The 23,592-nt window shown below is 44.9% G+C and overlaps 2 protein-coding genes across 2 annotated transcripts in view; both read right to left on the bottom strand.

Annotated features, from left to right (window-relative positions):
- Nucleotides 1–8,196, bottom strand: part of LPCAT4 (lysophosphatidylcholine acyltransferase 4) — a 37,624-nt gene extending 29,428 nt beyond the window's left edge. The window contains exon 1 of the mRNA XM_072976950.2: nucleotides 7,782–8,196. Coding sequence (XP_072833051.2) covers nucleotides 7,782–7,931 — 150 coding nt within the window. The 5' untranslated portion in view covers nucleotides 7,932–8,196. The remainder of the gene's footprint in view (nucleotides 1–7,781) is intronic.
- A 6,898-nt stretch (nucleotides 8,197–15,094) lies between these two features.
- On the bottom strand, nucleotides 15,095–22,754 carry LOC110091386 (olfactory receptor 4N2-like). Its single transcript, XM_078378432.1, has one exon. The coding sequence runs from the start codon at nucleotides 19,070–19,072 to the stop codon at nucleotides 17,999–18,001; it is 1,074 nt and encodes a 357-aa protein (XP_078234558.1). The 5' UTR covers nucleotides 19,073–22,754; the 3' UTR covers nucleotides 15,095–17,998.
- Nucleotides 22,755–23,592: the final 838 nt, after the last annotated feature.

Genomic DNA, 23,592 nt, shown 5'->3' with positions numbered 1-23,592 from the left:
GCGGGGCACCACTGTACAAGACCCTGTCTTATTTTCGGGGAAACACGGTATTTATACTGATTTAGCTCAATGAGCATAAATCTCAGTGGCAAATGGCCACAAGTTAAGAAGTGTCAGGTAAGTTTTCCAAACCCTGTCTTTAAAAAAAGAAAAACAAAACAACTCAAGGTATTTTACCAACAATTAATAGTTACAGATATGGAAAAGGAAAACACCATTAAGTTCTTAAGTACAGTACTAGGGTTTATTTTCAAGTTAGGGCTTATTTTCGGGAAAACAGGGTATGTAAGACGATTCCAGCCATAATTTTAAAAGGGAAGTGTGTGTGTGTGTGGGGGGGGGGGAAACAGCATCATTCCTGCACAATCAAATCAGCTAGTTGTCCATTTAATTCCAACATCCTGTGTCTTAACCATAGCTCAATGTTTCTGGGATTTTCCTCTTTTCCATTCCCTGTCTCCCTTGCGGCGAACATTAAGAGATATACAGCTCCTGAACATGGAGGTTCACTTTAGTACCCTAGTTCAAGCCACAAATTGATCTTCCCATGCATAACAATCCATTTAAAAATCCCACTCAGGCAAGACAGTCACTGAGGGAAAACTTGCCTGAAGAGAAGAAAAGTCTTTGCCTGCCTGCGGAAGGACAGTAAAGACGGGGCCAAGCTGGCCTCCAGTGGGAGGGAGTTCCAAAGTCTGGGAGCTGCCACAGAGAAGGCCCTGTGCCACGTACCCACCAATCACACTTACGGATCCCAGAACATGGTATAGTATAATAGCCACGCTAACTGTGCGAAGTGCCATACACTCCAAGCTTTTTTGATAAAGCTCTCTCATGCAACCTGCCTTTCAGTGGCTGGAAAACTGTTAACCTTTCTTTGCTGGAAAGGGGCTCCAACTCTTCCCAATCATTTGGTTGTCCATTTCTGCATGCTTCTACGATATCCCTTTTTTTGGACAGGACCTCCAAAACTGTCCACAGTGTTTCCAATGTGACCGCGCCACCGATTTATATAAAGCTATAATTATACCGTCCCCTTTATTTTCAATCCCTTGCTAAATAATCCCCAGCACTAAATTTGACCTTTTCCCGCTGCTGTTACACATTGCACGGATGCAGTCGTTGAATTACAGGCACGATCTCAAGGTCCTGGATAATTTCTCAGATTCCATTCATGTCTGTGATCAGGGGATGATGGGTACCCCTGTGTTTTGGTACCTACACTGATCAGAGTCTGAAGGGGCTGCAGGTCAATCGGAAAATGGATTGTCGGTTGCTTATAGGTCGTCCTTTTGCATCTTGATTTTAATAGCAATTTAATAGCAGGGTCAAATCCTGTTGCACAGTTACACAAAAGGTGTAACCCTGAGTGTGACTAGACATGGAACAATTAAGGTCTATGGAGATTTCTTAAGTTGTAGCATTTTACTTCTAAAAGTTGCATCTTTTGCATAACTACACAACAGGATTCTGGACACTGAAATATAGTCTATAATATGACTGTATCATAATACCCTGTTTCCCCGAAAATAAAACCTAACCTGAAAATAAGCCCTAGCATGATTTTTCAGGATGCTTGTAATATAAGCCCTACCCCTACCCCCAAAAAGCCCCAGTTAAATGAAACCCCACCCTCCACCCTTGTGCAGCAACCAGCAACAATGTAGATTCTTGTACATGGGGAAAAAACACACATATCCTGAAAATAAGCCCTGATGTGTTTTTTGGAGCAAAAATTAATATAAGACCCTGTCTTACTTTGGGGGAAACATGGTATATATAATATAATCTTAGAACTACAGAGCTGGAAGGGACCCTGTGGATTATCGAATCCAATTCCTGTCAAGGAGGCACAGCGGGGAATCGAACTTCCAACCTCGAAACCATTGAGCTAACCACGGATAACAAAATTTCCAAGCTGTTCCTACTACCATTAAAATCCTCCTCAAAACTCGGTTTTCCACAATGTTTTTCATGCTTCCCCCCCACTTCTGATCTTCATTTCCGATTGTATCTTGGCAGTTCAGATATATGGCTGAAACTTGGTAGTCAAATTTCTAATGCCTGCTAAGTGGTGAAATTGACTGGGAAGCCTTGCTCCTTTTGTTCCCCCAAATCTGGCCTCCCTCACTAGGGAGGATAAAAGCGAGGAAAAGCCATACAGTGCTGCCTCGCTTGATGACGTTAATTTGTTCCAGCAAAATCGCTGTAGAGCGAAAACGTCGTCAAATGAAATTAAAAAACCCACTGAAATACATTGAAAACCGTTCAGTGCGTTCCAATGGGCTGAATATCTGCTCGCCCAGTGAAGATCCTCCATACGGCAGCCATTTCTGGTGCCTGCTAAGCGAAAAATCAGTCCTAATAACAGCGGGGGCCATTTTCTTCAGCCAGTGGCCATTTTGAAACCTGACGATCAGCTGTTTGCTGATTGTCGTAAAGCAAAAATCAGTTCCCAAAGCAGGGAACCGATCATCATGAAAAAAAACATTTAAACCATCGTTTTGCGATTGCAAAAGCAATCGCAAAACCTTCAACATTAAGTGGATTCATTGTTATACAGGGTAATTGTCCAGCGGGGCAGGACTGTATATACAATTTGTACAGTACTGAGAGCCAGTATAGTGTGATGGATAGATGGGTTAGGGCTCAGAGATATGGGTTCAAATCTCTGCTTGGCAATAGAAACACCAGAGCCAGGGGTGGCACACTTTAAATATCTCACATATTTAGAAAACCCCATCAGGATCACCGTAAATAAGACGCAAGTTGACAGACCACAAAAACAACACCTTGATCTCACTGGAAGTTAGGTGTAAAATGTATGTAACAAAGGATAGAAAAAAATTATCTTCCCTGCTACCACCTACATATCAATTTTTTTCCTTAGACTCCAAGCAAGACCTGTGTACCAGATTCAAACAAATCACAAATTATTATCAGAATCCGCCTGATGCAAACCAATCTGTACGAGGTTCAGATCAAAGAGGAATAGCTAGATTCAGAAATGTGGTGAAGCAAAGACGATTTGCAGATTGATTTGGGTCTGCAGCACAAACCAAAGCAAATGCCTTCAATCTTTTCTCCTTAAAAGAAAACTTCAACAGGGCTTAGTATGCAAAACCCTAAGGCTTCTGCCCTGATATTTGGCAGGTTTGACCCCACTTTTAGCATCCATCGGTTGAAACCCTGTTGTTGTCCAGCTGTGGGTGAGCAACAGAGATGCCATCATCATCGGTGGCAAATTGCTGCTGATTAAAGGCTTTCTTCTGTGGGTTTTGGGGTGTGCACAACCTCACTGCAATATGCATGAGTTGCATGTGCCCCCCAAAATCACTTTTAATCAGGAGTAATTTGCTGCTGCTGGCATCACTCTTGCTCACCCACAGCTGCGCAACAGCACGATTTCAGCCATCATGTCTCAAAAATGTCATGCGCAATGAGGCCAAAGGTCTCCTCGAGGAAAAGTTACCAATGCAAGTCAACAGGAGGCTGTCTGCTCAACTCAGATCAGATTGCTTTGGACTGAACTGGAATCTATCCTGATGCCTCTAAATGGCCTCTGGATTGGACCAGGATGCTCATGCATAGCCCTCTTTCCTAGCATTTGAGGGCAGTGGCCTGTCCTTCTCTTCTTTGCCATGAGCCATTTTATCTGGACGTTGCGCTCTCTCTCTCTCTCAGCAGTTTGGTGGCAGAAACTAGAGATCAAAGATGGGATCTATCATATTTTTAGATTACTATTCACAGATTACCAGTAGACATGAACGGCTGTAGTTCCCACAAAACAAACTAAACTAAACTAAGTTTTCGAATTGTGGTGCTGGAGGAGACTCTTAAGAGTCCCCTGTACTGCAAGGAGAACAAACCTATCAATTATAAAGGAAATCAACCCTCAGTGCTCACTGGAAGGACAGATCCTGAAGCTGAGGCTCCAATCCTTTGGCCAACTCATGAGAAGAGAAGACTCCCTGGAAAAGACCCTGATGTTAGGAAAGTGTGAAGGCAAGAGGAGAAGGGGACGAGAGAGGACAAGATGGATGGACAGTGTCATCGAAGCAACCAACATGAATCTGACCCAACTCCGGGAGGCAGCAGAAGACAGGAGCGCCTGGCATGCTCTGGTGCATGGGGTCACGAAGACTTGGACACGAGTTAACGACTAAACAACAACAAACTAAACTAAACTAACTTTCCCACTCTCTGCTTGAAATGTATAAATCCAGTTGCTGGTGATCATTTCGAAAGAGACAGGTACATCTAGTGGTTAGCGTGCTGACCCAAAGTCAGGAAAGTTGGGAGCAGGTCCTCACACAGCTGGGAAAAAATGACAGGATGGCATTAGAGCCGTCCTCCAGCCTCCACCTTCTTCTTCTTTTCTCCCCCAGTCTGACTCCTCTCATGGGGTTGTTGTGAGAATAAAACGAGGAGAAGCAGAGCCATGGGCCTTGTCTGGAATTCACAGAAGGAAAGGAAGGGATAACTGTAACAGAAAAACTAAACAGGAAAGTATCCTGTTCAGAAGTTGGCAGTATAGCTCAGTGGTTTGAGTATCTGGGTGCAGAGAATGGGAGTTCAGTTCCCTGCTGCACATCCCAGAAGGGTCATCTTGTGGGGCCATGGGAAAGCTGCACAGTCTCAGGGTGCCCGCAGAAAAAGAGAATAGTCTCCTACTTCTGCATGCTCTTTACCTAGAAGAGGGTCACCCTAAATCGGAACTGGCTTGATGGCACACAATAATAATACAGTGGTGCCTCGCTTAATGATTGCCTTGCTTAATGAGGAAATCGCTGTGCGATTAGGTTTTTGTGATTGCAAAACGATGGTTTAAATGGGCCAGGTCTTGATCCTATGTATATGCAGTTCCTCATCAGATGCCCCATGGCAGCTTCTGTGGTAGGAGCTCCATCCACACATAGATGTTGGACAGAAAACAAACCACAAGGAACGAGATCTCCCTGGCCTTTCTCTACAGAGGGCTAAACATGCCCTTCAAATCCACCCAGTGAAGAAATCAAAATCAGGAATTTTCCCCAGAACGGTGGTTACCATCAGCAAAGCAGGGAGGGATCGTTCCAGAACAGGGCAATAAGAATTAGGACAGGACAAGACGGTGGGACGCGACAAAAGGATGAGGAGGGGGATTCAGGATGAGGAGGGGGATTCGTATGAGGCTGGGCCCAGGCCACTTTGAGGCCTAGACGGCGTAAAGGCTGCAAAGTGCGATGTGGGAAGAGAGGCCCGCCACCGTTGCCAGGGAGAGAGAAAAGTATATATCTTTGACAACAGCAAGACGGAAAGCAGAACAGAAGAGAAGCAGGAAGAGAGCACCAAGGCACCGGCCGAAAGAGATCAAGCCTTCTGCAGGCTTCTGTTTGGCACATCCTCCCCTTGGTCCACCTAGGGTTCTAACCACTAGGCTTCTCTTTCTTGGCAGGACTCTTAACTGAACCAGGTGAAGGCAAACCTGGACACACACTCAAACACACACAGGTCCTGCTTTAGAAAGCCTCCCTTTGCCAGATGCTCATCCTCTCCCCCTCCCCTTCCTCACGCACTGCCGCATGGTTAATGCAAAAACACACACACACACACACCACAAAACAAAACCAGCGGAGAGCCCATTACACTTTTACTTTCTCCTTCCTTTCCCTTTCTCACACTTGAGAGTGAGGGCCCAACAGTCCTGCTCTTTCAGCATCCTCCACCTTCCCCCCCCTCCCCAGAACTGTCTCCCAAAAGATAAACATCCTATTTATTTTTTTAAATTTCCTAGAGGCATCAAATCCTCTACGTACTCCCTTCACAATCCAGGTTGCAGTTTACACCTTTAAAAAACACCACTTCCTACAGAAACTTCAGTGCTTACTCAGGACTGCATAATCACCCACAATGCACTATTGCACTCCTGCCCTTTGGTCACCCTATAAATCTGAGGAGACCCACAGGTACACAGTGTCCCTTCTAGAGATCATCTATCCAAATGCCCTTCCCCACCAACCTATAGTTTACAGATCCGCTCATACAGTAATCTGGCAGTTGTTTTCCAAAGCCTCTGTTGTCTGGATGCTGACCACATAAATCCTATAACGGACCAAAGTATCAGTACAAGATTTATTTCTCACCTGTTTTTGCCCTGGTGAAACTCCACTCTGTCTAGGAAAAAGGCCCTCGCCTCGAGGAATTCGGGTGTGTGTGTATTGTGTGTCACCGAAATCAAGATAAAACTTTCCCCACTGTAATCTTACAGTGTGTGTTTTATACGCTATCAAATTGGAACTGACTTATAGTGATCCCAATATCATTTTCAAGGTATGTGAGATAGAGTAAGGAATGGTTCTACCAAGGCAGAGCCCAACGCTATGATTTTTCAGCCCTCAGTCTGGACTTGAATCCAGTTCTGTTACGTCCATCATCCTTCCCCTAGTTTGGTTCTCCGGGTTTAATCAAAACATAATACAGATTTTGGGAGACCCTAAAAGGGACCTGGAGGTAGACGACTGGACTCCATTGTTTCTGCAAAACTCTGCAAATGTCACCCCCCCCCCAAAGTGCTTGACCTGTGCACTTAAAACCCTTTATACACAGTGTACACACACCCCTCGTCCGCATCTACTTCCTGCACCAACTCCCTCGGATTTTCACCTCCCCCTTCGCCCTCGTGTTCACATTCCCAGCTCCAGACAGCTCTGCTGGCAACTCATTCTCCTCTTCCCCTCCCAAAAAACCAGGATTTTTAAAAAGGATATCCTAAAACAGAGTCCTTCATCCCTTTAACAACTCCATCAACCCTGGTGAGCCCCAACTGTAGAGACCACAACCAATTCATCCCTTGTCTAGGGAGAAGCAAGCTGACAGACTTTGCTCCCTCTGCCCTGTGTCTCCCTGTAAGGTAGGCCTCTGTCCTTGGAGGGTAGCCTGCAGGCCAACTCAGATCCCATCCAGATGTCCTACAATTACCTTCTCCGCTTCTTCGCAGGTACCACAGGCATCTTTCCACAGGAACCCCCTAACACTAGGCGGAGGCTCCTTCACCACCGAGAGGGAAACTGGGGAAAGTGGGAGGGAGGGTTAAGCTTTCAGTGCTAAAGTTAGTAGCTCTGCCACCTTGTCTTTGTAAATTGCTTTTTCACTCTTTTCCTCTCCTCTTTTTCCTAATGTCAAACGGATCCAGGCGCTTTCACTGGATTCCTTACATTGTTACCAGGTTTGCGACTTTTCCTTAAAAACCTGTGCCTCGTTTACTATGTTGCAAACCGCCCGGATGGGAAGGGATAGAAATAAAATAAAGTTAAATAAATATTTTTTTAAAAAAAAAAATTTAAATGCATACAATTAAATTAAAGAGATAGAGATAAACAAACAAACAAACAAACAAATAAATGTCATTAACGAATGGCAATTAATTAAATAAAAATGAATTAAGTAAAAAAAATCAGCAAATAAACGGATTGAAGGAAGAAAATGAAATAATTAAATAAATACATTTAAATAAATAGATGCACGCATGCATCCATGCATCCGCGCGCGCGTGCATTCCTACATACATACCAAGGCACTTGGGCACAGCGCCCCCCCTCCTCGTCCAAGACACCCCCGAAACCTTGACTCCCGCGATCCCCTAGAGCTGCCGTCCTCTCCCCCCCCCCCCGCAAGCCCGGGCCCCCGCCCTGCCCGTCCTCCGGCCCGCGGGCCGCCCTCCGGCGATCCCCCCCCTCCCCGGGGAGGTCGCCCCGCTCGTGGGGGGGGGGGCCGCTGGCTGCGTCGCGCGCAGCTCTCACCTTGGCTCTCTGCAGTCGGCTCAGGCGCAGGTCGTGGACGAAGGGGTTGGGGGCCGGGGCGTCGGCGGGGGGGACCGAGGCCGGGGCGGGCTCCTCTTCTTCCTCCGCCGGCGGGGGCCGCCGCCTGGCCGCGCCTCCCTCCTCCTCCATAGCCGTAGCCCCCGGCCAGGCTCCTCCGCTGCTTCCAGCCTGGGACGCCTCCCCAAGGCCGGAGCCCGGGGGCTGGGCTGGGCGGCGGGAGGGTGGGAGCGATCCAGGGGATGGAGGAGGGAGGGAAGTGGGGGGGGGGAGAGAGAAAGAGACCCGCACCGAGGGAGAGGCTGCGCGGAGCGGCGATCGCGGGAGGGACACCCTTGGCCCCGGAGGGACACCCTGGCCGGCTAGAGCTGGGATGCTGGGGAGGGGAGGGGAGGGAAGGGGGGGGAGAAAGAGAGAGGCGGGACCACGGCGCGGTCGTCACGGCGACACCCGAGCCGGGGGACGGACTTTCGGTTTGGAAGGAGCGGATGCAGGAGGTGGGGGGGGGGAGAGAGAAAAGGGACTCGGCCAGAGCATCCTCTCCATCCTCGCCCCGGCGCATCCCTTCCCATCGCTGCATCCCTCTCCCTCCCAGGACCACCTCCCTCATCCGGGAAGGATGGAGCGGAGCAAGAGGCAGCCGGCGGCCTTTGTGGCTCTGCGCCCTCTCCCCCTTTTCTCCCTCGGCCTCATCCTTCCCTCTACCCGCCTTCTTCCCCTCCGCTGCCCTCCACTCGCCCTCTCTTTCCTTGCCCCCCCCTCCAGCCCCTTTCTCTCTCCTTGGGGCTGGGGAAGGGCACAGTACAGCGGAAACGGTGGGGAGGACAGGATGTGTGTCTCCCAAGCATGCAGTGACCTAAGGAACGCAACACAGTCAAGGACACACACACACACATATATATATATAATTTTCTCCCAGTGCCTGCCAACAATGGTTAGTCAGCGTACTCTGGTCCGTGGGGTCACAAAGAGTCGGACACGAGTAAACGACTAAACAACAAAGTGCAGGTAAAACAGAGAGCAAGAAGGGTAGAAGAAATGGGGAGACTGAATTGAGGGAGGCAGAGAAGGGGTAGGTAACCAGCGGCCCTTAATCTGATCTGATGTGATGCCCAGCTTAAAATATGCAGGGTTTGGTTAAAATATATGCACGGTTTGGTTAAAAAATATATATATTTTAACCAAACCCTGCATCTCCTCAGGTCAGGATCTTAGGGCTTTGCTCTCTTTTTGTGAAGGCTTCATACAAGAATACTGTCATGTACAGGGAGTGGAAACAGGAATGGGTAGGAATAGATGGGTTTCCACATCTGTTAGCCCGGTGGGTTCCACACTGTTGTCCACACTGAACTTGTCTGTCCAGTCATTGTTTTTCACCATAACTTCCAGGCTCCTTCCTTGCTTATGTTCTCGAAATATGGACCAGACAGACTTGTTTCAAGTCAGAAATCTCATACTATATTCCAGAAGCTTGTATTTCTGGGCGGGTAGGTGGTAGAATTGCCGGCCGTGAAATGTGTTTGTTTGGCCATTCAAGGAAAGAGAACCTGGTTTTCTCAGAGACATCATCCTCCCTGCCTCTCCTAATTAGACCGTCATCTTCAAACAGGTTTTCCTAGCACAGCCCTAATGATTTGGGGGTTTTGAACTTTTATTTTACTTTTAGAAAAGGAACGCACAGCCCCTCTCCGCCTTTAAAAGACTGCTTGTCTGAGAGGGGTTTTGAAATGGGACGGTTTGCAATTTTATGTTGCTTTTAATTCTGTTTTAGTAATGCTTTTATCTAACATTTGTAATACATTTAATTCTTTTCAAATATTTGAACAATTTACTGTTTTTCACTTTTAATATTGAGTTTTCAATGATGTAAGGCCCCTTGGGTCCTTTTGTGGAGAAAGGCAATGTTACATTAGGTTAAATAAATAAATTACAGAGAGGTGGAGCCCGGAAGAGTTACTTTCTTGCAGTTCCCTGAACCCTCGGCCAATATAGTCACTGCCTAGGCTAGTTTAAGGATCCTGGGCTTTTAGTTTCAGAGAGTGATATTTCTGAAACCTGCTGCTTCTAAGGCCAGAGTCACATTGGGAGTCCAGACTAGAATAAACCTAATCCATGGCAAAACATCCCATTGATTCAATTGCTCTGCTCAGGAGGGCAGTGAGTGTCAGCTGGAGTCTGGCCAACTTCACTGAACTACAAATCCCAGAATTCCATAGGACACAGCCTCAAGGTGCGGTGCATACATACAGTGGTGCCTCGCTAGACGATGATAATCCGTTCCACTGAAATCGCTGTTTAGCGAAATCATTGTCTAGCGATAAGCAAATCATCGTCTAGCGAAAATCAGTTTGGGAAGCAGGGACCAAACATTGTCCAGTGAAATTCCCCCATAGGAATCACTGTTTTGCGAATCACTATAGTGATCGCTAAAAGTCAATGTCTAGTGAAAAAACGGTCATGCGGGGTAACTGTCTAGCGAGGCACCACTGTATTTTGCAGCAGGAATTTAACAGCAAATTTCTGAGTTGGTGGGAACAACATGTCATATCACTTCCAACATCAAGAGGTGGAAGTTGTCATCGTTGTCATCATCATCATCATCAACATCATCATCATTATCATTTTAGAACTGCAAAACTGGAAACGGAGCCCTTTGGATCATTAAAGCCAGCCCCTGTAATGGAGGCACATTGGGGTATCGAACTCCCAACCTCTGTCTCTGCAGCCAGAGACCTAAACCACTAAACTACCCAGCAGTTCTATGTTTTTGGAATTCTTCCTTCCCTTAAAAGGGGGGGGGGACTGCAACTCTTTGCAAGTAGAAAACTAGCATCTCAGGAACAGGCTGGAAACTTTCTACTTGCAATGCTTTTTTTTTTTTTAAAGGAACATGCAGGGAGGTTTTCTTACTGTTCTTCAATCAACGGAGTGCAAATCCACAACAGCGCCTGCAGTGGAAAAGGGCCACCTCTCTGTATGCCATCCAACCTTCCTTTGCCCAGTTCATGCCCCAGACCATGATAACTATGATGCTAAAAATGGGTAGACTCAATACAAAAATAAAAGAGGCTGCAATGCAAGGCATTAATGTATGATGCAGGGCAATTGAAAGCATAATTGAATCGATACAGCTATACAAAGGGGCCCTCAGGGATATGATGCTGTCATGGTGTTAATCCTAAGTGGATCTTGGCTTCGTAAGTGCCAGAGGCTGATGGGAAACCACTTCAAGCTTCCTGAAGGAAGAGCTAATAAATAAGCCTTTTAAAAGTAACACAAAACAACCTGTAAAAAAGATCAATAAATATGTCCATCATTTTTAAAAACTCTGTTCTAATCTAGTCTGGGACCCCACTGATTTCAATGAGGATTATGCCCAGACAGGTGATCGCAGCATCCTTCAATGCTGGCCATCCTCCAGATGTGACGGGACTGCACATCCCATCATCCTTAGCCATCAACACTGAAGAAGCATATAGTTGGGAGGGCATTTCCAGCCTGAAATTTTGGAGGTGAGCCCTCTCATCAGGTCATGGACCAGTCTATCAAGGCATCCTTGGATAAATTGATGACTCCATCCAAAATCTGTCAGATCTGCAAAGCCGTTGCTACAAATTGAAGCAATACTGATGGGTTGTTGTTGTTTAATCTTTAAGTCATGTCCGACTCTTTGTGACCCCATGGACCAGAGCATGCCAGGCCCTCCTGTCCTCCACTGCCTCCCGGAGTTGGGTCAAATTCACGTTTGACACTGTCCAACCATCTCATCCTCTGTTGTCCCCTTCTCTTCTTGCCCTCACTCTTTCCCAACATCAGGGTCTTTTTCAAGGAGTCTTCTCTTCTCATGAGATGGCCAAAGTATTGGAGCCTCAGCTTCAGGATCTGTCCTTCCAGTGAGCACTCAGGGTTGATTTCCTTCAGAATGGATAGGTTTGTTCTCCTTGCAGTCTAGAGCAGTGGTTCTTAACCTTTGTTACTCAGATGCTTTTGAACTGCAACTCCCAGAAACTCCAGTCAGGACAGCTGGTGGTGAAGGCTTCTGGGAGTTGCAGTCCAAAACTCCTGAGTAACCCAAGGTTAAGAACCAGTGGTCTAGAGGACTCTCAAGAGTCTCCTCCAGCACCACAATTCAAAAGCATCAATTCTTTGGCGGTCAGCCTTCTTTATGGTCCAGCTCTCACTTCCATACATCGCTACTGGAAAAACTATAGCTTTGACCATGTGGATCTTTGTCGGCAAGGTGATGTCTCTGCTTTTTAAGAGGCTGTCTAGGTTTGTCATCACTGTCCTCCCAAGAAGCAGGCGTCATTTGTTTAGCCAGCTGGCTGCGGAGCCAGAAAAGCAAACTGGCCTTGTATTTTTCGTTGAGGGAGGGAAAGCTAACAGCAGGACTCTGCAGTTGGACTTTGGTTACTAGCCCAACTGGTTTTTCCTGCTGGCTGAAACCCAGTGGCCAAGGCTTCACGCGTCCCGTCTCAAACGTTGCTCTTTCCTGTGTGCCTTGAAACTGGTTCTGTCAACCTCCAGCCAGCTCAAGGGCCGTGAATACATCTGTTCCCCTCTGGGTCTGTATGGGGAAACTGAGGCACGGATGACCGAACCAAGGAGAGGGAAAAAATTTTGCAAGACTTTCGGGTATCCACTCCTCCTGCAGCTTTACAACCCCATACATGGTTACAATAATGAAGTGGAGAGGGGGAGGGGAGGAGAAGAGAGAGCAAAACCTTTCTCTTATATTTTCTTATTCTCCTTTCCTTTTGCCAGCATGCTGAAAGAGACTGTTTTTGGATCACTAGCAGGGGCTACTGGTTCCTTAGCACAGGTAAGATCGCTCCATTTCAGCCTGATTTCCTACATGGACGATTGCCAGTACTGAAGCAAAGTGGCACCGGCAAGTGTTTTCCCTAGCAGCGCAGCGCTATGTCACTTGAGTGGCAAGCCAATGCAGTGATACGTCTCTTAACAACAACGCTATCGACAACAAAAGAATATCTAGCTTTCCCCTCCTCTCACAGAGGACACACGAGACAATGTGGGGCATGATAGCTAAAAGGGGGAAATGGGCTCAATGCGGTGTGGCTTCAGGTCCCAAAAAAAGACTTGGTCCTTGTGTGTGGATGCAAGGGTCATTCAAAATGTTCTCACTTTCAGGTGACCCTGGTTGACTTGATTCAATCCAGAATAATTTCACAGTTGCACCCTAATGTGGCTATTTCTTTGGAAAATCTCATAATGTGGGAAGCCATCATTGAGTTTGATGGGTGTGTGCTTCAGGATAAGGGATTAGCCAAGTTGATATCCTTCAGATGTATTTGACTACAGCTCCCATACTGGCTGGGAACGGTGGGAGTTGTAGTCCCAAAAAATGAAAGGGCACCGGTTTGGAGATATGTGTTATGGTGCCATCAAGTTGGAGCTAACTTATAGCGACTCCAAGAGGAATTTCAAAGTAAGTGAGGCATTTAAGGAGTGAGTTTATCAGTGACCCCCATGAGTTTCCATAACCCAGCAGAGATTCAAACCCAGGTCTCCCGAGGCCTCCTCCATCACTCTATCCATTACACCACACTAGGTATATCCCACCTCGAGGAAGGCTGTAATACATCAAGTAGCATTAATACCTGAATCTCCCTCGCCTAACCACCAGATGTTGGAAGAATTCTGGTTTGGGACTACACAGGGCTGAAAACTGCTGCTTGCATTTTGGTCCAGAAAAGAAAGTTTTTCAAGCTCTCTGCAACACGAGACACTTACCTCTTAAACCACACAGGTAAGTTTGACCAGCACCTGCAATGGAGACTCAACTATCTCTGCCTTTTCAACAGAGCCTGGGATAAAATTACGCAGGGGATGGACGAAGTGGGTCAGGGAAGCTCTTTTCCATCTCAAGCAATACTAGAACCAGGGGACATCTACTCCAGTGGAGTGTTGGGAGAGCGTGAAGAGACCAAAGAAAATATTTATTTCCCCAGCATGTTGTTAAGTCTGTGGAACACCTTTCTGATGAAGTCAGCTGCAGACCATGAAACCTTAAAGCCAAGTAAAATATGTTAGTGTTTTTTTTTAATGCCACAGCATTCTTCATAGAATCATGGAATAACAGTTGGGAGGGACCTGTTAGTCTGTGGAACTCCTTGCCACAAGACATGGTGATGGCATCTGGCCTAGATGCCTTTAAAAGGGGATTGGACAGATTTGTGGAGGGAAAAGTCCATTACAGGTGACAAGCCATGATGGGGATGTATCATCTCCAGGCTTCAAAGGAAGGGACCTCCAAATGCCAGATGCCGGAGAGAGGGATCAGGAGACAGGTATCCAGTTGTCATGCGCTCCCAGAGGTATCTGGTGGGTCCACTGTGAGATACAGGAAGCTGGACTAGATGGGCCTTTGGCCGGATCCAGCAGGGCTCTTCTTAGTATTCTTATGTTCTTATGTAAAAGTTATATTCCTGGACTACAGTTCCCAAAATTCTTACACTGTAACGTTTTAATACTCTGGATTTCAGGACATCCTGGTGAAGCTAGTGGCACTCGGAGGGCAGCATGTTTTCGTACTGCTGGCTGTGGACCTTAAAATCTGGAGAAGATTGGAAGACGTCCCAGCTCCAGGTTTTTCTCCCTGCCTGTCCTTCCTTGACCTTCCCTGATCTATCTTTGGCCTGCAACATTCTGCTAAAAAGACAGCCGGAGGATCCGCGGGGACAGTGGTTGGAGGTTCATGACGATCATCATCGCCGAGAGTCGAGTTACACAGCCCGGAGAGTCACCTTGGCTGCCCTCTGGCGGAGACTGGCGCAAGGGAGGAGGGAAGCTTTGAGAGGCACTGACAGTTCCATCAGCCGCCAAGAAAAGATGTTCAGGGTTTGGACCACTGCAATGAGAAGGGAGCCTTTCAAGAATTTCGGCGTCAGGTCAAAACCTTCCTGTTCCAGAAGGCTTTTAATTGAAATAATATCAACTGTGGGTCCTGATGGCAATTGTTCTAAAATATTTAGAAAAATTTTAATTGTATTTTAACAGTGTTTTAAATATATTTTAATTGTATTCTAATTGTATTTTAATTGTTTTATTTCTTTATTTCTTTATTTCTTTATTTCTTTATTTCTTTATTTCTTTCTTTCTTTCTTTCTTTCTTTCTTTCTTTCTTTATTTATTTATTTATTTATGCCCCGCCTATTTAGACGACGTCTGCTCTGGGCGGCTTACAATAAAATAACATAAAGCCATAATTAAAAGGAACAATTTAAGCAGCAATATTGCTAACATTCAAGATGGAAAGATAGAAATCAGGACAGAGAGTGGAAAGTAAAATAAAAATCAGGAAGTGACATGGGGGAAGGCTTGCCTAGTTAGCCAGGTCTTCGGTTGTACTGTATTTGTTGTAAGCCGCCCAGAGACCTTTGGGAACTGTGGGCGGCATATAAGTTAAATAAATGAATAAATGAATGAATGAATGAATGAATGAATGAATGAATGAATGAATGAATGAATGAATGAATGAATGAATAAATAAATAAATAAATAAATAAATGAATGAATGAATGAATGAATGAATGAATGAATGAATGAATGAATGAATAAATAAATAAATAAATAAATAAATAAATAAATAAATAAATAAATAAATAAATAAATAAATAAATAAATAAATAAATAAGAATGATCAGCACTTGGAAAAAAGCTACTCCCCCACCCCTCCGCCAACTAGCTGGAATGGAAACTCTTGTCCAAATCAGAGATGCTCCCAAATTCTGATTATATAAGATCGTGTAGAGCAGTGGTGTCGAACTGTGGCCCTCCAGATGTTCTTGGCCTTCAACTCCCAGAAATCCTGGCCAGCAGAGGTGGTGGTGAAGGCTTCTGAGAGTTGAAGTCCAAGAACATCTGGAGGGTCACAGTTCGACACCACTGGTAGATGAAACCTCTGTCTTCAAAGGTATTCTATTGAATACCAGCGGGGGCAAATAATGGGGACATGTGAGTTTTTCAAAGGCAGTCCAGCATTGGAGACAGGATGGGTCTAAGATTTGGTCTACAACATTGGATCGCAACCTTGGGTCCCCGGATGTTCTTGGACTAAAACTCCCAGAAGCCTTCACCACCAGCTGTGCTGGCAAGGGCTTCTGGGAGTTGTATTCCAAGTACATCTGGGGAGACAAGTTTGGGAACCATTGGTCTACACCAGTAGTTCTTAACCTTGGGTTACTCAGGTGTTTTTGGACTGCAACTCCCAGAAGCCTTCCCCATCAGCTGTGCTGGCTGGGTTTTCTGGGAGTTGCAGTTCAAAAACACCTGAGTAACCCAAGGTTAAGAACCACTGGTCTACACCAATGAGTTGCAGCTTTTGTATTTCTTTGTTGACCCCCACGCTGCTGAATTCAACAGGAACCAGAGGATGGAGGAGAGCAGGGAATAATTTTTTGGTCTTTACCTGTGAAACCACTGCAGATCTTCCTAGCAGGATGCTTTCGAATATCTCCATGCCTTGCAGATAAGCTCTAGCAAAACTTAGATGGCTTGCGAATCTGATCTGGTGGCAAAAGGATACTCTGGCTAATCATGCAGTGTGGTGGAGTTGGCAGTGGTGAGGGGAGACACCAGACTACCTCGCAGGGCTGTTCACAAGATTGTTTAGCTAATGTACTGGAAACAACTGGAACATGAGAAATGGGTTGTTTGAGTCCTCCTCTCTTTTAGCGAGTCACCTCCTGAAAAATCTCTAAATTCTCCTAATCATGGTATTGTTTAAGGAACTTAGTAAAGGTATCCTTTTTTTTGGAAACTGATGCTGCTGCAATCCTATATATGCCTGCTCTGAAATAAGTCCCACTGACAGCACTATGGCTTACTTTCATGTAAGGAGATTTCCAGTGTAAGCAAAGAATTTTCCCAAAGCGTAGAATGGAAAGGAGGGTGTCTGTGTGTGTTTGTGTGTGTGTTTGTGCATGTGTGCATGTGTGCTGGGTGAGATCCAGGAAGGCTTTCAAATGCTGGCACAGTTATGCTTTGTGCTTTGCTGCCCTCTGATGCCGATACAAAGCCACTAGTATAAAAAAATATTAAGCACTCCCTATTGGTCTTGTTAACAGCCAGGGTTTTATTTATTTATTTTTTATTTTTATTTTTATTTTTTTGCTGATGCATCTTTTGACCGATCGCTAATTGGTTTGACTGACTGTAAAATGCAAGGATCAGGCTCCATGTACTGCGAGACAAGCCTGCATTTCTGGAATCTCTGGAATCAATCAAAAGAGAGTAGACCTTTGGTCTAGATGGGCGAGGTAGAAATCCAATTATAAATAAATAAATAAATAAATAAATAAATAAATAAATAAATAAATAAATAAATAAATAAATAAATAAATAAATAAATAAATGAATGAATGAATGAATGAATGAATGAATGAATAAATAAATAAATAAATAAATAAATAAATAAATAAATAAATAAATAAATAAACTGGAATATTTGTTGTGGAGGCTGGGAGTTCGATTCCCGACTTTTACCTCCTGGGTTAAAAGCCAACCTGTGTAACCTTGGGCAAGCTGGACCATCCTAGATCACCCCCAGAAGCAGGGTCTGGTCAACTACTTCAGCCTGAAAAACCTACAGCAACCATCAGATCCCAGCCATGAAAGCCTTCGAAAATACTTGTGAGTACTTTATATGCCTAGAAAACCCTGGAAAGGTTTAGTAGAGGTGGGAATCAACTTGATGACATGTAATTAGTCAATTAATTCAGCTTACTATTCAGTATTTAATCTCTTTCTGAGCCAAACTTTAAGAAATAATCCATTTCAAAACCACAATAACATCTGGTGGGTATTTGAAAATGTGACTGAATTTTATGAACATGGAAGAATTCTTAGATATGGAACCTGCCCTCAAAATATGATGGAAAATGAGAACAACAACATGTAGCACATACGGTCAAATAAATACTGACTTAATGGTGAACATTTCTTGGCTTTTTCAAGTCTAGAGTACTCAGAGGTGGTTTAACATTCCCTCCTACAGGGGGCACTTGCCCAGGGCAATACAGGCTGGCTCCTTCTCCCATACAGTGGAACACAGTACTGTACAGAATCAAACTCCCAACTTATGAGCCAGTTATTCAACTCGCCTACGTGATCCATATCCATTCATTTATGGTTATCCATCTGAAAAGTTTTTTTTTTAATTTTTTTAAATAGTTTTATCATTGAATCCTCTTCGTCCTGAACCTGCAGTATTTGGCCACCAACTTCCACATGGAATGTTTGATCTCATTGTTTCTTAGTGTGTAAATCATGGGGTTCATCAAGGGAAAAATCACAGTGTGAAAAACGGACACCGCCTTATCAAGGGCAAAGTTCCGGAAGGGATGGCAGTAGATGAAGATGGCCGGCCCAAACATGATGAAGATGACAATGATGTGGGTGACGCATGTGGAGGAAGCTTTGCTTTTGCCTTTCCCTGAGCCTGACCTCACCTTAACCAAGAGGGCTCCATAGGAGATGAGAAGGAGAACAAAGCATATCAAGAGGGAAAGTCCGCTAGTAAAAAACATGATTAACTCTAAGACATAGGTATCCATGCAAGCCAACCTGATGATCTGGGTGATGTCACAGAAGAAGTTGTCCAGTGTGTTGGGACCACAGAAGGGGAGTGGCATGAGAAGGACTATTTGAATAATGGAGTGCAGGAGTCCGAGAAACCAAGAGGCCAGGACCAAAAGGTAGCAGACAACTCTGGTGATGATAGCAGTGTACCGCAAGGGGTGACATATGGCCACATAGCGATCAATGGCCATGGAGATCAGAAGGAAGGTTTCAGAACCCCCCAACCAGTGAAGGAAGAAGATTTGTGCCATGCAGCCTTTGTAGGAGATGGCCTTGCGGCTGTAGAAGACATCAGCCAGCATCTTGGGAGGAGTGATGGAGCAGTAGCAGAGGTCCAGGAAAGCAAGGTTGGCCAAGAAGAAGTACATGGGGGAGTTGAGACGGGGGTTGCTCCAGATGGTCAGGATGATGAAGATGTTCCCCGGCAAGACCAGAGAGTAGAAGAGAAGGAAGAGGACAAAGAGGAAAAGCTGGATCCCTCTGGCCTGGGAGATACCGAGCAGGATAAACTCTTGCACCATAGAATGGTTCCCTTGAGATTGCACCATCCTGGAAGGGCTTTTCCCTGTAGTAAAAAAACATAGTTTTGCAAAGGAAGTAAATTCGTACAAGAGCTTGAGGAACAAATTCTGTTGAGTGGATTGCATGCTCCTTGTTCCTGGGAAAAGCATCTTGGAAGTTATTTTTTCTTTGTCAGAAAACAGCAGTGCTGTGATGTTGGGATGAATTTGTAAGAGAAGGCCATCACGGCGACACCTCCCTCAGCCATGGTGCCAATAGGAGATCCCCAAATGCAGGCAGGCCCATTGCTCCACATCAACAATGTCCCTTCCATTAGCATAGCCTTCGCGGGGGCCACTCCCAAGCTCTGGAAGTCCTTGTAAAGTGCAAGACTCGGATAGCACCCAACTCACCTTGCTGTCCTTCCTAAAAGCAAAGACTTTTTCATCAAGCCAGGCTTTCTGGAATTAATAGCTTTCTAATCAACAAGGCTGCAACCCTGTTTTACTCCTGCTGATTTCCTTTCCTATTTCTTTCTAGGCAAAGTACCATGGGTATTTTAACTGAGAGATTTTTAAAGTGCTTTAAATGTAATTGTATTTTATTACTATTATGAGTTCCATCCTACTTTCATATTCATAATTTATATTTTAATGAGATTGTTTTTAATCTGTGTTATAGGCCACCTTGGGTCCTAGTTGAAGGGGAAAGATGATATATAGGTAAATTAAGTCCATTCATACACAAGAATGGGTCTTTAGTCTTGCTAATGGTTCTTAATTGCCTGTTCAGGACAAAATGAGTCTAGAATTACATTGCATTAGAGCAGGAATTGCTCATAACAATATTTTTTTGTCAAGAAAAATTCATTGCTCAGTGACCTTGAAGAATGTAGCTAGTCTTCAAGACTTCAAGCCCTGAAGGGTGGTGATCAATGATGCTGACATTCCTACTATTCAAAATTTTCTGGCATATTCACTCTAAGAACTCTTCTCTATAACACCATTGTGAAGACAGAGAGCCGGAGGGAGAAATGCAATTATGGAAAAAGCATTTGCCAGAGAGCAGGAGGCATCCACATAAGAAGTAACGTGATGAACAGACATGCCAGCAGAACTTTTGTGGAAGCCACCTTTCCACATGATGCTGAAAAAGCACAGAACATGAGGTCTAGTGATTTCAGTGCTATGGCCGGGGGATAACTCTGCTCCATGTTTTAGCCTGATCCTCTTTTAGCTAGATCTCTGAAGGAGCTGTCCATGGTACTGAGTCCTATTTGAAGGGTGCTTGGGTCAGGCTTTAGGACAACATGTAAAGTTTGGACCATAAACCCAAGGGAGGTCCTCTGACTTTGCAACATCAGAATCATCAGCCTTGCAACACTGAGGGCTAGCAGTACTGCCTGTTATTTGTAAGTTGGAATCAAAGTTACAACATATAGCATAAATAACATCAACATAGGCATGTTGGCATGTTATTGCCTGTACATTGTGTGATCACCAGGAAATGGCACACAATGGAGTCCGAAAGGAGAGATCTATGCCTGTGTGATCACACCTGGAGTTAAGCTAATCGGCCCACAGGTTTATTTTATTGTGCAGCTGGACACAAAGCTGATAGCTATGAAGTTAGAGAGTGATGGCCATGTTGATTTCTGCATCTTCTAAAATGGGCCGTGGATGAAGCACAGCTGCCGCAGTGATGGGAAAATGTGCATAAAGCCAGGCATATATCTGGGAAATGTGCAGAAAGGTCCATAGGCAGTAAGAGAAAAGCATTAAAACGTCTACTGTAACAAAAATGCAGACAAAACTACATGCATTCTGAACGGAAAACAAGGAAAAAAATATAGAAATTTATGGCGGAAGTTTGAAAAGACTCAAAAACCAGTGATAAATTAGAGGTGGGATGAGAATGCCAGTTGGTTTCTGACAACCACAACAATAAAGAGTTTTTCTTCATCTTTCCCCCTTTTGCAAGCATTAATGCTCCACTCTCAAGAGTCGACAATTTATGTTTTATGTCCTGTGCCCATTATAGCAGTCAGTTTCATGATCTTTGTGTATCCCCAGGAATCTCTTTAGCTTGTCTGGAGGTGTTTCCCGGTCAATGTGCAACACTGACCATAAAAGTCTGGAACAGTTGTCAGAAGGACAAAAATCAGGAGACTATGAAACTGTAAAGTCAGGAGGGCTGGGGAAATGGCGTGCCATGATTGTTAAGAAACCTGGGTTCAGATTAGACTCTAGAAGGTGCTTGTTTGGAAGAATCATACCTAAAGTAAGAGGGAAAAAAGCAGTGGGACAAAAGAGTGTAATGATAATGAAATGCTACTTACTTTTCAGTACACAAATGGAAGAAAGCCTCTCACAGGCTGTTTCACGTAACACTCAATCCAGAAGGAGCATCGAGGATGGGATCTGCTTGGTAGTTATTCTGGAAGCTGGCCCAGACTGACACTGAGGGAGCTTGTTAAGAAATTGGTGCTGATAAATATGATCAATGAGGTCATGCCCAAGAGATGGGTTGGTGAAGAAGAAGAAAAAGAAACACCATCACAATTAGTGGCTTTCCTCTGCCCTGTGCTTTGAACAGGGTTGCTGTCTGTGCTGGATGGGGTTACACCCCCTCTGAAAATAGAGGTGTGCAGCTTGGGGGTGATCCTGGGTTCATCTCTGAGCTTGGAGGCCCAGGTTTCATTGATGGCCAGGAATGCCTTTGCACAATTGAGACAAGTGTGCCAGCTGCACCCATTTCTTGAGAAGGTTCATCTGGTCATAGTGATCCATGCCTTACTGACCTCCCAGCTAGAATGCTGCAATGTGTGGGGCTGCTGATGGAAAGTGTCAGGAAACTTCAGTGGGTCCAAAATGCAGCTGCCAGATTGCTAACGGGGGCTGGTCACGGGGATCACCTACCGATTCCGCACCACCCCTGCTAACAGAGCTCCGCCGGCTGCCAATCCGTTTCTAGGATCAATTCAATGTGCTGGTTCAAACCTACAAAGCCTCAAATGGCTCGGGTTCAAGTTATTGGAAGGATTGCATCTCCCTTAATGAGCCTGCTCAAGTGTTAAAATAATCAGGAGAGACCTTTCTCTTGGTCCCATCACCCTCACGGACGCACTTGGTGGGGACATGGGAGAGAGCTTTCTTTATTGCTCCTCTCAGACTCTGGAACTCCCTCCCACTGGAGGCCAGATTGGCCCCATCTTTGCTGTCCTTCCGCAAGCAGGCAAAGACCTTTCTCTTCAGGCAGGCTTTCCCTGAGTAATTGGCCGTCTGAGAGGGGCTTTTGAATGGAGCGTTGTGCCTTGTTGCTTCGAATGTGTTTTTAGTGTTGATTTTGTTTGCTATTTTTAGTGTGGTATTTGTTTTATCTTTTTAAGTATTTGTATACTTACTTTTATAGCTTTTAAATACAGAAGGACCCCCCTCCCCCGTATCCATAGGATCAGTATCCACAGTTTCATTTATCCACGTTCTGAAAATATTAAAAGAAAAAAACTGTTTTCACATGAACCAGCCACTAGAGGGTGCCAGAGACGATGCTATGGATACTTTTTAGTGAAGAAAACATAGTATGTGTGACTGGCTAAAATAAATAAATTTGTGGAATGACCTGCTATTTTGAGACATCTCTAGTGGGACTAAGCAGCCAAGGTCATGAAAAGGCTTTGTTATTTTATCCTTGAATTTTACTCTAGTTGCTACCAGACCAGGTTGGCTTTCTTACAGCAGTAATGTGTGTGTATATGTTGGGTTTTGTTCCATCTAAATATATGTATCTAATAATTATGTGCCATCAAGTTGATTTCACCTTACGGTGACCCTTTAAAACAGGGGTCCCCAAAACCCAGTCTGGCCTTAGCTGGAATGGGCTGTGGAGACAGATCTTCCACACACACCCCGCATGCACTTCCCCCTGGACACCCACCCGCACAGCCCCTTCACACAGGCACACGAGTGAAATACATAATTAATATATTTAAAAGTCATTTCCAGTTTTTCATCTGCACATGTACATTTGCCAATGCATCTTCATACAGATTGTTGCCCTCCTACATCCTTTCTGGCGATGTGTAGATGCCTATCCCCAGAATGACCCATCAAACAGGGGAATTTTTGCTTAAGCACATCTTCTAAAGGACTTCATATTTATTAAATCAGATTCCTCACTTGCTCTAAGCCAAGAGCTCCAGAATGAGCAACAACACTTGAAACTGAATCAAACACGACAGATTCTCTTTTTTCTCTAAAGGAACAGCCTTCGAAATAATAAAGTAGTGTTATGCACAATTTGCAGCTTTATTTACCCTAACATTGACTCAGATCCTAGTGATGAAGAGCCAGCTTAGCCGAGAAAAGCTCAGAAGGAAATAATATCTTGCATAAAGTAGCATAATCTTGTGTGCACATTGATGACTTGCCATTGAGAGAGAGAAAGTTAACAGTTCTGGAGAGATCATTGAGAAGTTTTCCTTATTCTGCGTGGACTTGGTCAACAGATTGTAAAGTCATTTTGAGAGCAGGGGAAATGAACCCCTGTTGATCCCTCATATCTGCCACCTAAGACAGTTACTCCACTCTGCCTAATGCTAGGGCCCTTCCTGTCCTCAAACAAGCACAATGCATCCACTGTGGTCTTTCTTTAATATCTTGTACTGAAATCTTCCTGGGATTGAGGACAG

The sequence above is a fragment of the Pogona vitticeps genome, chromosome 6 (assembly GCF_051106095.1).
Source record: "Pogona vitticeps strain Pit_001003342236 chromosome 6, PviZW2.1, whole genome shotgun sequence".
Taxonomy (NCBI): domain Eukaryota; kingdom Metazoa; phylum Chordata; class Lepidosauria; order Squamata; family Agamidae; genus Pogona; species Pogona vitticeps.
Note: the sequence above shows the minus strand (reverse complement) of the source record. Positions and strands in the feature narration are given on the sequence as shown.